Source organism: Pipistrellus kuhlii, unplaced genomic scaffold (genome assembly GCF_014108245.1).
Source record: "Pipistrellus kuhlii isolate mPipKuh1 unplaced genomic scaffold, mPipKuh1.p scaffold_m20_p_6, whole genome shotgun sequence".
Taxonomy (NCBI): domain Eukaryota; kingdom Metazoa; phylum Chordata; class Mammalia; order Chiroptera; family Vespertilionidae; genus Pipistrellus; species Pipistrellus kuhlii.
In genome coordinates this window covers 23,063,534-23,079,337 of record NW_023425562.1, presented here as the reverse complement: position 1 = coordinate 23,079,337, position 15,804 = coordinate 23,063,534, and the positions used below count along the sequence as shown (strand labels likewise).

The 15,804-nt window shown below is 50.3% G+C and overlaps 1 protein-coding gene across 32 annotated transcripts in view; it reads left to right on the top strand.

The window, feature by feature from the left end:
- ZMYND8 (zinc finger MYND-type containing 8) overlaps nt 1-15,804 on the top strand; it is a 101,573-nt gene that overhangs the window by 61,616 nt on the left and 24,153 nt on the right. For all 32 annotated transcript variants that reach the window (XM_045574770.1, XM_045574786.1, XM_045574782.1 and 29 more), the window contains 2 exons: nt 929-1,410; nt 7,195-7,335. In XM_045574770.1, coding sequence (XP_045430726.1) covers nt 929-1,410; nt 7,195-7,335 — 623 coding nt within the window. The remainder of the gene's footprint in view (nt 1-928; nt 1,411-7,194; nt 7,336-15,804) is intronic.

Sequence of the window (15,804 nt, the reverse complement as noted above, 5' to 3'; positions counted from 1 at the left end):
ATGTTTTATTGTTTGAGTGCAAAATAGTGAGTCCGGGGAGTAATTTTCTCTTGGCAGGTGTGGTCTCAGATGCAGTGACTGTCTTCTTACTCTCTACCAACCCTAAGCCAAAAGGGGCGTTGTTATTTTTTATGGATTAAAATGACTAAGTCTATTGAGGCTTTTAATGTTTTGGCTAAGTTCATGGTCGCGTTCAGTCCTGGTGACATATCATGTGTGTTAAGTGGATTATACAGTATATTAACCACTCAAACCAGGTCATTTAAACCAAGGGAAAGGAATGTGCATTTATAAGAATCTTGGCAAGCATACGAGGCTGATTGGGTTTGTGTTAGGGAAAAGCCAATTCTGAAACCAATCCGAATGTTCCATTGACTGATGAGTGAATAAGGGAAGTGTTGTGTGCATACATAGTGGAGTACTGTTCAGCCTTAAAAATTATTCCACAACACGGCTGAAACGGGAGGACAGCATGCTAAGTGAAATAAGCCAATCATATAAGGACAAACACTGCATGATTCCATTTATATGAAGAATCTATGCCAGAGTCATAGAATCAGGTGCCATCGTGGTTGCCAGGGGCTCGGGGTGGGCTGGGGAATTATTAGTTAACAGGCATAATTATTCAGTTACACTATGAATACGCTCTAGAGATCTTCTTGCCTTACCTACAACCTTGTGCCCATAGCCGGCAATTCTGTGCCATACACTTACACGTTTGGTAAGACGGTAGAACTGTTAAATGTTCTTAACCACAACGAAGTAAATGTTTTTTTTTTTTGTGTTTTTTTTTTTAATAACTGCCTCCCCCCCCCACTACTGTTCTCTTCCCCCGCCCCGAAGTAAATGTTTTTAAAAAGTTAAGTAAAAATCTTGGAAATGACCAACGTCCACTTAAAATCTCTCTCTTTCTCTCCTGCCCTCCTAGAGCCTGGGTTCCCATAAATAATTGCTACCTCATGTCTAAAGAAATTCCTTTTTCTGTGAAAAAGACTAAGAGCATCTTCAACAGTGCAATGCAGGAGATGGAGGTGTACGTGGAGAACATTCGTAGGAAGTTCGGGGTTTTTAACTACTCCCCGTTCAGGACGCCCTACACGCCCAACAGCCAGTACCAGATGCTGCTCGACCCCAGCAACCCCTCTGCCGGCGCCGCCAAGATAGACAAGCAGGAGAAGGTCAAGCTCAACTTCGACATGACGGCCTCCCCCAAGATCCTGATGAGCAAGCCCATGCTGAGCGGGGGCGCCGGCCGCAGGATCTCCCTGTCCGACATGCCGCGCTCCCCCATGAGCACCAACTCCTCCGTGCACACCGGCTCCGACGTGGAGCAGGACCCCGAGAAGAAGGCCCTGTCCAGCCACTTCAGCGCCAGCGAGGAGTCCATGGACTTCCTGGACAAGAGCACAGGTCAGCCCCGGGATTTCTTTTTCTTTTTTATTTTATTTTATTTTTTTAAAATATATTTTATTGATTTTTTACAGAGAGGAAGGGAGAGAGAGAGAGAGAGAGAGAGCTAGAGCTAGAAACGTCGATGAGAGAGAAACATCGATCAGCTGCCTCTTGCACATCCCCTACTGGGGACGTGCCCACAACTCAGGTACATGCCCTTGGCCAGAATCGAACCCAGGATCCTGGAGTCCACAGGCTGATGCTCTATCCATTGAGCCAAACCAGTTTCGGCTCTTTCTTTTTTAAATATCTTATTGATGTTTTACAGAGAGGAAGGGAGAGGGATAGAGAGTTAGAAACATCGATGAGAAAGATCGACCAGCTGCCTCCTGCACACCCCCCACTGGGGATGTGCCTGCCACCAAGGAACCTGCCCTTGACCGGAATCAAACCTGGGACCCTTCAGTCCACAGGCCGATGCTCTATCTACTGAGCCAAACCGGTTTCGGCTGCCTCCGGGATTTCTACTGCTTCCACACCAGTGGCCAGTGCTGACCGCTTCGTAGAATCCCAGGGAGAATCCTTGGGGTTTCCTTCCAGGGGAAAGAGGGACGAAGCTGGATCCTTGCTGTTGGGGACCAAAAAATAGAAGCATTCCCAGCAGGCCAGCTTGTAGGTCACTCCTAGAAGTGGGCAGAGATGGTTAGAAATCCTTCGGGTTCAGCTCAAATGCCCCTTAGATGCATCCCAGCAACTTCCCGCACCAGTTTTCCTTTCTCAAGAATTTTATTTTGATGGAAACATGGTTCTATCCAACCTGTGCACTGACATCATTTCATGCTTACTCATCAGAGAAACAGGCGGGGTAAACAGTACTCCTCTTGCCCCAGGAACTGCCCCGCTCCTCAGAAGTCCCCAGTGTAACAGCTGCCTGGCATTGTGAGACTTGCGGTAGCGGAGTGGTTAAGCATGAGGACGCTGGTCTCCGATCCCAGTTCTGCCACTTTCACCTGCGTGGCAGGAGTCAGGGTCCCTAAGCTCTTCTGCCTTCGTTTCTGCATCTGTAACGGGATGATGGGGAAAGGATCTGCATCATAGGTTCTGAGAAGGATTAAGCGAATCAGAGTACACAGAGGCTTAGGATGGTGCCGGGAATAGTAAGATAGACGCCTTTGTTCTAGGTCAGTACGCAGTAACTTGTGTGGACATAGTTTCAGGACAGAGCTTCCCTCTCGCCCTTTAGTTTCTGGCCAGCATCCTTAAATGCTTCCTTTTGTTCCACGGCCCGATGCCACTCACGCCCAGCTAACAGAACACGGTGTCTAATCGATCGCACAGACTCCCAACCTGCTGGCTCCGGGGAGAGCGTGCTTTGAGAAGGTGCTGTAACTGAACCGCTGTTGCCGGAACCTGCATTGCCACGATTTTTGCCACGTTCTAGTACTTCCAGTTCCTTCTTTCTTCCCTTGGGTGGTACAGAGTTTGAAAGGACATCAGAAGTCCTGGCACAGTTCCTGATCATTTGAGTAGCGTTTTAGGTCCTAAGTTAGTAGACTTTCAAGTCCTTCTCCCAAAATACAATCCCCTTGCTGGGATGTGCTTGGGTCATTTGGCTAATCCTGAGTTGTACAGCCAGTGAGTAGTTCAGGAAGAGAAGGTGATACTCAAAGTTGTTTTTAATCTTACAAATTGCCCCCTTTTCTGTAAGGGTCTCGATAGTAAATGTGTTAGGCTTGGTGGGCCTCTGTCGCAACCATGCAACTATTCAACATGGTCATCGTTACTAACACAGCCACAGGCAGTAGGTGGCTGTGACACTAACGTGTAAATTTCATATAATTTGTATGTTTAGTGAATTATTAATCCTTTTGATCCCTCTTTCCCCCCCCTCCCCAACCATATAAAAATGGCAAAATAAGTAATTTCTTAGCTTGCAGGCCATACAGGAACAGGTGGTATGCTGGATCTGGCCCGTAGCTTGGTCCGCCAACCTCTATTATATAGATGAAGAGAAACTGGTTCAGTCTCCCCATTTTACAGAAGGCAAGTTGAGGTCCCTTCGGAGAGTGTGGGGGAGGTGCCAGGGTTCCCAGTGCCCCATCCTTACTGTAGAAATGGCTAGTCTGGCCGGGACCTTACTGTAGAAATGGCTAGTCTGGCCGGGACCGGTTTGGCTCAATGGATAGAGCATCGGCTTGGGGACTGAAGGGTCCCGGGTTCGATTTCGGTCAAGGGCATGTACCTTGTTTGCGGGCATATCCCCAGTAGGGGGTGTGCAAGAGGCAGCTGATTGATGACTCTCTCTCATCGATGTTTCTAACTCTCTATCTCTCTCCCTTCCTCTCTTCATAAAATCAATAAAATATATTAAAAAAAAGAAAAAAAAAGAAAAAAAAGAAAAAGAAATGGCTAGTCTGGTTTTCTTTCTATTGCCCTCTACTGCCCTCTGCTGTTTGCAGTGATAAAAGCATTTACTGGAAGAAGTGGACTAGTTATTGAAATGTTCCCATAGTCAGACAAGACCGTGATTTATCCAAAATTGTGTTAAAAAAAAAAAAAAGATTGCCATAAGAATAGAAAAACCATAGAGTTACAGCAATGAAAAAAAATTTTTTTTAAACATATTTTATTGATTTTTTACAGAGAAATGTCGATGAGAGAGAAACATTGTCCAGCTGCCTCTTGCACACCCCCCATCGGGGATGTGCCCTCAACCAAGGTACATGCCCTTGACCGGAATCGAACCCGGGACCTTTCAGTCCGCAGACCGACGCTCTACCACTGAGCCAAACCGGCTTCGGCAGCAATGAAAAATTTTTAACCAGCAACATAAAATGGAAATAAATAAAACTGTAAACCTTTTTTTGTGAGGGGAGAGGGTGTGTGGATTGAGGAGCTCAGAATTGTGGGTCTGTGACCTTAGAAGTGGACTTAGCTTTTGGAGAAGCATTTTGCGAGGCCCAAACCCTTGTACTGGGATCCCATTGTCTTAATGGTCAAAGTGGTTTACTATATTCTCAGTGATTTTTTTTTTTTTTTTTTTTTTGCTTCCCCCTTTATTTAGACCTCATGGCCAGAATTGATGCCGTTGTCAATATTTGCTTGTGGGATCCCAATTTAAGTCATTGATATGCTTTAGGATGAGAATCCTAGGGCCCGTGAGCTAAAGGTCCGTCGGTCTTACAGCTCTGTATGGGTTACTGGTTAAGAAGAAGGAAAAACACGTCCATAAACTCCTTTGTAGTGTGAAATCAATATGTATTTATACCACAATTCTTTTTACAAAGACTGAAGCCACAGACGATACCACCTACCACCGCCAGCCCTTCCCTGGTTCCCAGTCCTTCCTCCAGGCTGGTTTACGTCATTCTCTTATTTGAAAACTCAAATACGTCCAGAGACCAGGCGGGTGTGGAAATGAGAGGGCGGGGGGTGGTGGTGGTGGTGGTGGTAGGGACTGGAGTGAGCTAAAGCAGAAATACACCTTACCGTGATGCATTACATGTACACACGTGTGCTTGTGTGTGCAGCACTCCTCAGAGCGGCGCCGTGTTTACAATCGGATGCACGCTATGCTGAGCTATCCCTTTTCCTAAAGGCCACTGGGGCCTTTTTCTCCTCCGGGCTATAGCCACGTGGGAGTGGGGGCTGAGTGTTGCCAGATTTTTGGTTGTTCAAGAGAAGTTTCGAATATTTTTTAAAATGCAAACTACCCAGACTTTTATTTATTGGCTCATTTAAAAACAACAACAGTAATATGCTAGGTCAGACGCATCCGGGCACTGCTTGGTGCATGTATCACCTGTTTGCAATGTCTGGTGTAGACGGGAGTGTGTTTTTTTTTTTTTTTTAATTTAACCTTGTGTTCTGAATGCCTTTTCATGCTAGTAAGTAACCCTTCAACACAGCATTGCTGTCCTGTCCTAGGACCGTCCAGTGATGTTCTGTGTGGCTCATCCGTGCACACCACTAGGACTTGTGAACACAGATTGTTTACAAGGTTTTATAAGCAGAGGAAATTTAACATGAACCCACCCCTCCTTCACCCCCACCCTCCTGGAGGGCTGGGTGCTAGGGCGGGAAGGGCCGCTTTTCCTAACTTAATTCTAAGACTCCGTTTTCATGTAGCCAGCGCAGCACTTAGCACAGGCGAGGCTTTTGCAAATGCAGATAATAAATGATGTGCTTTAGCCCACACTCGTAAACTGCACATCAAAGTATAAAATCTTATTAAATTATTGGCGACTTCAAAGGCCAATGGTTTTTCCTTTGGGCCATATTTACGGCTTTATAAAAGGACTGGCCTCTGTTTCAAAGCTTAATTGGAATGAGCGTTTCCAAATGTCTTATTGCTTTTGAAAATGTCTCGCGTGATTCCAAATGGGGTTTCTCAGCCTTGGCCCTGCTGACACTTTGGGCCGGATGACACTCTGCTGGGACTGTCCTGGGCACTGTAGGTTGCCTAGCAGCATTCCTGATTCCCACCCAGGCGATGCCAGCAGCGCACCCTGTTCACAGTGAGGACCCCAGAATGCCTCCAGACATTGGCACGTGTCCCCTGGGCATACAGTTACCCCTCCATTCCCCATTGAGAGCTACTGATTTAATGTACCACACTTCCGACAAAATTCTCATTGCTTCACATTTATCTTTGAAACTTTAATATTTCCATTTAATTAAAAAAATATTTTATTGACTTTTTACAGAGAGAAAGGGAGAGGAAGAGAGAGTTAGAAGCATCGATGAGAGAGAAACATCAATCAGCTGCCTCCTGCACACCGCCCTACTGGAGATGGATAAATGAATAACAATCATTTATTCACCACGGATGAGTGTAGTGCTGTTACCCTCCCTCTGTAGCGTATTGTTCGTGTTCCTCCTGGTGGCTGCCAGGAAAGGAGATTCAGAGACTTGAGGTAACACACCCAAAGTCACACACGTCAGCCGCAGAGCTGGGATGTGCACACAGTCTGGCTGCCAGCCCATGCCTGAGCCCACTTCTCTCTGCATCCAGAGTCTTTCCCACTGCATTCCGTTAAAGGCAGCGTTGGCTGGGGGGCTGAGGGGACTGGGCGCCGCCATCTTGTGGCTGTTCATGCTGCCATCTTTGAAGGCATGACAGTCAGTTAGCATATTCCCTCCTTATTGGCTGTGGGCGCTGCCATCTTTGTGAGGGTGTGATGGTGCTGGAGAGCAGGTGACCTCAGGTGTACTGGTGTAGACATTACTGAGTGTTCATTCTGAGCATCCCCGTGGCCAGGTGAGGACATTGAGGCAGGCACCCAGCACAGTAAAGGGGGGGTAGTTGACCAATGTCTCTCCACTACATCGGGGCTGCATTTAGCTTCATCAGCATCGCACCTTTGCAGTGGGTGTCCCATGCTCTCCTGAGGGGTGCAGCAGCTGTGAGGCTGACCCCTGTGTCTCCCACAAATGGGTGACATGCCATTGCTAAGCCTGGCTCTGGTCTCTGCGTCTGGCCCGTGCTGGGGGCTGCTTTAAATGGCTGTTGATTTTGAGATTTTGACACCCATTTATGGGCCAAACCAGTTTCAGTGGCAGCTTAGCCGATTTGCCTGAGAGCTTTGTGCCTCATAGAGGAACTGGGAGGCCTCCTGCCTGGGTAGCTGTTTAACATGGGGGGGAAGTCCTTTGCTTTGAAACAAATGGCCAGCCCTGCCCGCTCCCCCCCTGCTGGAGTCAGATACACTCTCTCTGCGCTTCCCCACCCCACACCTACCTGCAAGTCTGACTTGTTTATTTCTGCGTAACTGTCCTTTAACACGTGCCTTATCTTTCCAGCGTCGCCGGCCTCCATGAAGACGGGCCAAGCAGGGAGTTTGTCCGGCAGCCCGAAACCTTTCTCTCCTCAAGCGTCCACGCCAATCATCACGAAGACAGACAAGATGGCCACCACCGGGAGCATCCTGAACCTTAACCTGGGTCAGTGGGGGTTTTGGGAAGTCTCTTGCTGGGGCACCTGGAAATGGTTGCGAGTTGTGATTGCCTCTTTGGTGTGGTTCTTGAATGCTTTTGATGAGTAAACAGTTGAAAAGGTAGAGGAACAGGAAGATGGGTCCATAAAAGGGACAAGTGAGAGATCTCCTGGGGGCTGTTGAAGCATCTTAGGCCAGTGTTTATAGCCGTACTTGCCTTTGACCATGGCCACCCAGTTCTCACGTGAAATACATATGTTTGATGTTATATGTGTGTGCATGCATATCAAGTATTATGAATCACTATTTACCTTTTTTATGTGCAGTATATTCTTAGATCAAATTCTTCAGCAGCAGTTGGCATTGGAAATGTTAATTACCTAAGTTTATGAAGTTATAGAGGCCTGGTGCATGAAAATTCACACAAGGGAGAGTGTCCCTCAGCTCGGCCTGCCCCCTCTCACGGTCCAGGAGTCCTCAGGGGCGAGAGGCAACCTGGTGATTAGTGGACGGCGATGCTCCCATCAAACTCCTGCTGCTCCCACTGCCCTGGTTACCTGAGCCTCGGGGGAGGGGGGGCACCCTCTGGGCAGTTCGGAGGCTGAGGGGACTGGGCTCCACCATCTTGTGGCTGTGGATGCCGCCATCTTTGAGGGCGTGACGATCAATTAGCATATTCCCTCCTTATTGGCTGTGGGTGCTGCCATCTTTGTGAGGGTGTGATGGTCAATTAGCATATCCCCTCTATATTAGATAGGATTACTTTCCTGATTCATTCCACTGTTTTCTAGTTTTTATTGAGCATCTGTTATGTGCTGTGAATTGTGTTGGCATGGGGCAGAGTGCCGGAGCCCTGATCTTACGGCGCTTGGGTTCTAGATTGGAACATAGAATCATCAAGGTAGATAAACAGGACAGTTCATTCCGTAAGGTAAAGTATGTTCATATGATAAGGAGAGAGGTAGGTGGGGAGAAGAGGCAGTGGTTCAGTGGGTGGAAGGGCCAGGGAAGGCCTATTTAGAGGGGAGAGTTGCATGACAGGAAAAACCAGTCGTGGCAGGACCAGGAGGAGGAACATTCCAGAAGGAACAAGAACGTTACAGGCCTGAGGGTAAGGATCCTGTGTTTGCGAGGAGTGGCAAGGAGGCCCAGGTGGTGTGTCCCAGGACTGACAGGAGGTTAGGAGGTGGGTTAGAGAGCACGGGGTCTGAGGACCCTGGATTGAGCAGAGCAGGATGTGAGCTGACTGAAGTTTAGAAGGATTCTTGGCGGCTTCGGAGACTAGCCCACGTCCGCTCTTCCCAGACCCGGCAGTTCCCCCCTCCCCTGAGGGTACGTGCAGTGTCTGGAGACTTTTCTGGTTGTCACACCTGGTGGGCGGGAGGGGGTGCTGCTGGCATCTGGGGTGTAGAAGCCAGGATGCTGTTGACCACCCTGCGGTGGGTAGAGCAGGCTGCCCGCCAAAGCTAGGGATTACTGGGCTGTGCCAGTGACGGTGTGACAAAGCGGATGTGGCGGGAGAAATGGGAGCCAAGGTTCAGTTGTAGATTTTGTACTCTGGTGCCTGGAGGCCAGGTCTAGGCCGGAGGAGTGATTCGGGGAATCTTGGTTATACACGGTGGGGGGGTGGGAGGAGAAGGCTAGAGCAGTGGTGCTCAGAGCTGGGCAGGGGGTGCCTGCTGCTGGCATTGAGTGGTTCAGTGGTTGCAGGTCAGGGATGCGGTTTTACATCCTACGCTGCCCAGGAAGCCTGCCCCTAACCCCCCCGTCAGGGAATTTTCTCGTCCCAGCGGCGGTAGTGCTGAGATGGAGACCCTGGTCTAGGTTGTAAAGGGCGGGTGGAGACAGGTCACCGGAGGGGGACAGGAGCGTGGACAGGAGCGAGCCGCCTGTGTGTGTGGTCCCGGGGCCTTGAGGACAGGGCTTTCGGAGGAGGCTCAGGGAGACTACAGAGCCTCGGGGTCAGTGCCTCCCGGCATCTCTTCCCGCAGTGGCCTTTTCAGAAGGAGAAACGGGTCTGGAGGGGTGGCTTTGGGCACCGGGGATGGCAGAGCCCGAAGGTGGCGGGGCCGGGTCAGACCTGTGCCCCGTGGAGGCCAGGGCCCTGAGCACCCGGTCACCGTCAGCGCCACCCCGATGTGACTGACCAGTCGGGGGGACAGGGGGGCTCCCGTTCAGATTCACGGGTGGGAACTGCTCCCTTGAACAAAAGGCCACCCGTGTGCTGCCTTGGGGAACAGTCACCGTGCCCAGCAGTGTGGTTTGCTTTCCCATGCCTTCCGCCCACCTCCGCACCCCGAAAAGCATTGCCTTGTGGAGGCGTTCCCACGGTCACGCTTCCTCTTTGCCAGCCATGCGTGGCAGGAATAGCGCCTTCCGTGGCCCAGGCGGGCCGTGGGCATCCTCGGGACCCCGTGGGGCTCTCGGTGCGGCCTGAACCACCGTGGGAGTGCTCGGCTGCTTCCCGCCGGCGTTTGGGGGCGGGCACAGCCGAACCAGGCCCTCCTTCCCCCCCGTGTGGAAGCTCCACAGTCCTTCCCGTTCGGGGACACGTTCCTCATGTGTCCCCGAAGGGAAGCGTTGGGAATGGGGGCGTTTTAGGGAAGAGGATCGGAGAGGGACCCGGGAAAAGTCGTGGATGGGTAGAGAAATGGGGAAGTGGAAGGGGATGCTAGATGCTTTCCAGCATCGCTGGGAGGGGATGAAAGCCGTACGGTGTTTCATTATGTCTGTCATTCGTGTGATTACTATGAGCAGACAGAAGTGCCAGGGGTACTGATGACGTCTTTATATCTAACAAAATATTTAATTAAATTAGACCGAGAAAGGCAAGGTTACAGTGATGGCGGCAGACAGATCGGTGATTGCCGGGGGTGGGGGCTGGGGACGGTTTCTGATCTCAGGGAGTCAGTGGCAGATGGCATTGTCCCGAATTCTGTGTGTGGTGGTGACACACGTCTCTGCCGGTGTTAGGACTCGGAACGGTATCCCCTCCCACACACATGAACTTGACTCTCTGCAAATGAAAACTACTCAGAAATGGCAACAGCCATCAAGGTAGGAGGTAATAGCCCCATTTCCCAGAAGGCCCGGGGGAGGGAAGTTGCCCACCCAGGGCCACACGTGGTTCAAGGAGAAGCTGGGCCCGCAGGCTCAGGCCCGTTTGGCTGTAACTGAGCGTTTCACCGGGATACGGAACTGAAATGCCTGGAGATGGGGCCCTGTGCTGACTTCCATGTGAGAGGTGATTTAGACCGGGGCATCGCCCGGAGGACAGGGGGCCTTTTTAAAGGGAGCAGCTCCCGCCACCTGAACCTGTGTTGTCAGATTCTGAATTTTCAGAAAAACAGAAATTGTGGTTTTGTTTGTTTGTGAGTTCTCTTAGTTTTAAAAATGTGGGATCAATTTCATAAAAAAATGAAAAGATTTCTACTTGGGCCAAATACATACAATTAAAAATATGGAAACCAGCCCAGGGTCACCTGTGGGTGCTTGATGACTCTCACAGTTACTTTCTTTCTTTTTAAAAAAAATATACTTTATTGATTTTTTTACAGAGAGGAAGGGAGAGAGATAGAGAGCTAGAGCTAAACGTTGATAAGAGAGAAACATCGACCAGCTGCCTCTTGCACACCCGCTACCGGGGATGTGCTCACAACCGATGTACATGCCCTTGACGGAATCGAACCTGGGACCTTTCAGTCCGCAGACCGATGCTCTACCACTGAGCCAAACCGGTTTCGGCTCTCACAGTTATCGTATTTTTCGGATCATAAGACGCACTTTTTCCCCCCCAGAAGTGGGGGGGAAAAGTCCCTGTGTCTTATGGTCCAAATATAGCCTACACATATACTTTAAAAAAAAGTTTTTTTACTTGCCCGGCTCTGTGTGGTCTCTGTGTGCTTGCCCTGCTCTAAAATGGTTCTAAATGCTGCTGTTTACTTTACAGGGTTGATTACATGTGTTTATGACTGTGATGTTGGGTTTTAATGCACATAAAATATTTTAGGACACTATTTGTTTCAGAATCTTTTTTTCTTCATTTCCTTTCTCTAAAAACTGGTGCATCTTATGGTCCTGAGCGTCTTATGGTCCGAAAAATACGGTACTTTCTGTGCATGGAGGAGGGGAAGCTTGATGCAGAGCGCCCTCGGCTGCTGCTGACACGCCGCCTCTCCTCTCAGCTCCAAACCAGTAGTCGTGGGAACCCTGGAGGCTTGTCAGGGCCCTCCCGTGGCTTACCTCGTCATCATAAGTCAGGGGGACTGGTGAGACCAGGAGAGAGGAGGCCCCGATCCTTGTCTGTATTCCGGCTGGCCTGGCCTGTGAATTCTCACCTCCTCTTATCTCACAGAGGGTTCTGCTTGGGGCTGGACACACCCAGCAGACCCTGGGCCTGGGGGTGACAGAGTGCTTTGCTGCTCCCCCATGGAGGGTGCCCGGTGCCTGGGTATGGGTGATGACTGAGCAATGGAGCGTTCCTGCCTGTCTGTCCCTCCCGGTGGCTGTCGGAGTCCTTTCTCTTTCCCACAAAGCAGGGCCTTGGCAGCCAGGCCTTCGGAGAGCCGGCTGAGAGCTGGGGCCTGGGCTTCCCAGAGGTGGGCTTGGTTTGTGTTTGGCAGTGAGTGCAGGGAGGAAGATGGCTGCAAGGCTTCTGTCTGAGCATCGTCCCTGAAGGAGCTGCCATCTTGTGGCTCCTGGAAGTCCATCCGGGATAGTTTCCCAGCAGCTTTTGAATGAAGTTTTTTTTTAACTGGAAAAGAAGTGGTTATATTTCTCTTTTAAAAAGCTTACTGGTTTTGTCAGGACCGGTTTGGCTCAATGGATAGAGCGTCGGCTTGGGGACTGAAAGGTCCCGGGTTCGATTCCGGTCAAGGGCATGTACCTTGGCTGCGGGCATATCCCCAGTAGGGGGTGTGCAAGAGGCAGCTGATCGATGACTCTCTCTCATCGATGTTTCTGACTCTCTATCTCTCTCCCTTCCTCTCTGTACAAAATCAATAAAATATATATTTAAAAAAAAAAAAAGAAAAAAAAAAAAAAAAGCTTACTGGTTTTGTTGTGGTTTGATTAATCCTTACATGAGGACATTTTTTTCCATTGCTTTTCAGAAAGGGAAAGAGGGATGGAAGGAGGGGGGTAAAGAGGAACATGGATGTGAGAGAGACACCAACTTGTTGCCTCCTGCACGTGCCTTGACTGGTACCTGGGGGTGGAGGTTGGGGTTGCTGCTAAGCATCCTATAATGCACAGGGCAGCCCGCCGCTGCCCCTAATGGAGACCTGTTCGGCCCGGATGTCTGAGCGCCAGCATTGAGAAGCCCCACAAACACAGGTTATTCATATCTTTGCTCCGTTTCCTCCTTTCTCCCCCACCAGTGCTGGAGGCGCTATCCATTGTGCCCTCCTCAGTAAGCGGGCGGGTCGCCCATAGCAATGCACAGAGACCTCCCCCCGTTTCAGCAGCTGCGTTTAGTGCATTTCCAGGTGAGCTGTGCCTTCCTTAACCAGGCCCTTACTCATGGCATCTAGGTTGTTTCTCTCCCCCCCCCCCCCTCTTTCTCTCTCTCTCTCTCTGCTGATGGTAACAGCTGTCCACACGGCAGTGTGTATCCACAGGATGAGTCCCCAGAAGTGGAACCCGGGTCAGAGGCCACGTGCAGCTGACGTCTGGCTGTCCAGACAGCCAATTGCCCCCTAAAGGGGCTCTTGTGATCTGTGCTCCCTCCAGAAATGTAAGGTCGTGCCTCTTTCTCTAGCGTGGGTTTTTTTTGTTTCGTTGTTTTTAAATCACGGTTTCCATTTGTAGCCTGAGCTGTCTTCATATCAGCTGGGAAGTTCAAAATGTTGGCAGCCGGGGCAGACTCGGAAGATTCTCCCAATGTGGAAGTGCAGGGTGGAAAGGCTCGACTGGGAGCTGAGTGAGAGAGCAGCCCGTCTCCTCTGCCCGCGGAGGAGGGCTTCGGGAAGATCACCACATCTGGCTGAACCGGAGGCCCACCCCCAGGGACCCGATCCCAGCCCCTGGCTCTGGCTGTTTGTGGTCAGAACGAACATTCCAGTAGCATCCTGACCCGGCAGCCTTACCTTATGTGGCCCTTTGGTGGAGGTTTCTTCCTGTGAACCCTAAGGTTTGGAAGCGCGGCTCTGTGTGTCAGCCCAGACAAGCCAGGGTTCAGGCTGATCATGAGGCGTTTTCTCCACTCACAGTGGTCTTATACAGGGTTCTCAACCTTAGTGGCCATCAGCATCACCCAGGGCCCTTTTAAAAGGCCAGTGCCCAGGCTGTACCCCAGGCCAGTCTCTGGGGACAGTGGCCAAGGTGTTGGGATTTTTTTTTTTTTTTTTTTTTTTTTTTTAAGCTCTACAGGTAATACCTATGTGCAGCCAGGTTAGCAGTCCTAGGGACTCATACAGGTGATGGCACATCACCTGCTTTTTAAATGAAGTTTTATTGGAACACAGCCATGCTCATTTGTTTACTTATTGTTTCTTTCCGCTTTTGCACTAAATCCTGTATTGTGTGGTCCGTACAGTTTATTCCCGGCCCTTTACAGAACAGGTTTGCTGGTCCCTGGACATAGTAAGCGTGTTTTTCTGTAACTGCTCCATGGACCCGATGAACTGTACGAGAATGTTACTGAGGACATTGAGGAGCGTATCGCTTGGGTAGCATCCCTCCTTCCACCCCACCTCGCAGTGTTTCTGTGAAGATACTTCTTTTCTTACTTATGCTTGAAAGGGCCGCCTTTTCCCTCTGGAATCCAATACGCGTCCTCCTGTCTGAGAACAGAAACGATCAGGCAGAAATGATCAGGCAGACCTCATATTCTTCCTTTTGCTGTCAAGGTTGGAGCTTAGATGTTGAGTCCTTACATCCTATTTATGTCTGTTTTTCTCGTTTTACCCTGGTCCTCCTCCTCCGCCTTCTCCTTCTTGCTATTTGATCACTGCTTCCCTCTGTCTTGTCTTTGTAAGGTGCTTCTGCAGTAAATTCTTTCCCTCCAAAGTGGCTGTGCATTCACACCTGTGAGCGTCCCCAGTCCCTGTGCTGCCGGCTCTCTGCAGAGGCCCTGGTCAGCGCGCACACAACACACATGCACACAAGTGTCTGTTTTAAATGACAAGGATGCTATCACGCTTGGAATCTCCCTGTCAGCCTGCTCCGAGTGTGTTTTTGGGAAAAGGGCCGTCCTAATCCCAGGGCGGCCTCGTTGTGGTGATAAAATCAAGTCTTGAGCAATCTGTTGCTCTGATCACCTGTGCGTGTGCGGAGTGGGGCACTGGGCAGGCCACCTGTGGTCACTTTAAGGAAGGAGTATGAGCGGGCAGTGCGGGGACGTGGCCTATTCCTGAGCGAAGGAGAAGGTTTGTAATTCAGATTGGAAAACGGAACAAACTTGAAGGGAGAGAGGGAAGGCTTTGCACAGCCCTGTGGCCCAGCTCTCACTGTGACCTGGCCTCTTCCCAGCCGGGGCGGCAGGGGGCGCCTTTGGGTGGGTGTAGCAGGGAGAGGAAGGGAAGTCGGGCTGTGAGCTGTGAGCCGGTGCAAACAGGCTCAGTGGTAGCTTCTCTGTGCCCCTGACTTGAGGCCACATGCTTTCTGACAGCTTCTGGGATCAGTCTGGGGAGGGCATAGGCCCACGTTCTCAGCTTGGGGTTGGTTCGAGGGTGGCAGGCAGCGTGAGCCATGATGCTCCGGCTGCAAAGCTCCCGTCTGGGCCTTTGTGGTCACCTTCATTTTTATTTTTTGAGACTGTTAACTCTTTTTTTTTAATATATATTTTTATTGAGTTTTTACAGAGAGGAAGAGAGAGGGATAGAGAGTTAGAAACATCGATGAGAGAGAATCATCGATCAGCTGCCTCTTGCACATCCCCTACTGGGGATGTGCCCGCAACCAAGGTACATGCCCTTGACCGGAATCGAACCTGGGACCTTTCAGTCCACAGGCCGAAGCTCTATCCACTGAGCCACACTGGTTTTGGCAGTCACCTTCATTTTGTCCCCTTCTTACGTTTCCCGGACGCTAGAGGAGGCAGCTGAGGAGGCAGGGAAGGAATTCCAGAAATGCAAACGTGCCTTGGCCTGTGTGGCTCAGTTAATTGGGCATCGTCCTGTGCACCGAAAGGTGGTGGGTTTGATTCCTGTTCAGGGCACTTTCCCACATTGTGGCTTGATCCCTGGTAGGGGGTATGGAGGAAGCAGCTGATGGACGTTTCATCTCTCACATCTGTGTTTCTCTCTCTCACCCTCTCCCGTCCTCTCTCTCAAAATCAATAAAAAATCTTAAAAAAAAAAAAAAACTGATCAAAGAATACTAACGGCAAAAATCATTTGCATTAAAAGAAAGAAATGCAAACTCATGGAATCTGCTCCAGTTGCTCCCTTAAAGAGCCCATGGCAGAGGGGGGTGGGGGCTGGACCTCAGCCTGAGTTGAGTTGTCAGCAGTCAGAGGCCTTTGCCTGGGACGAGG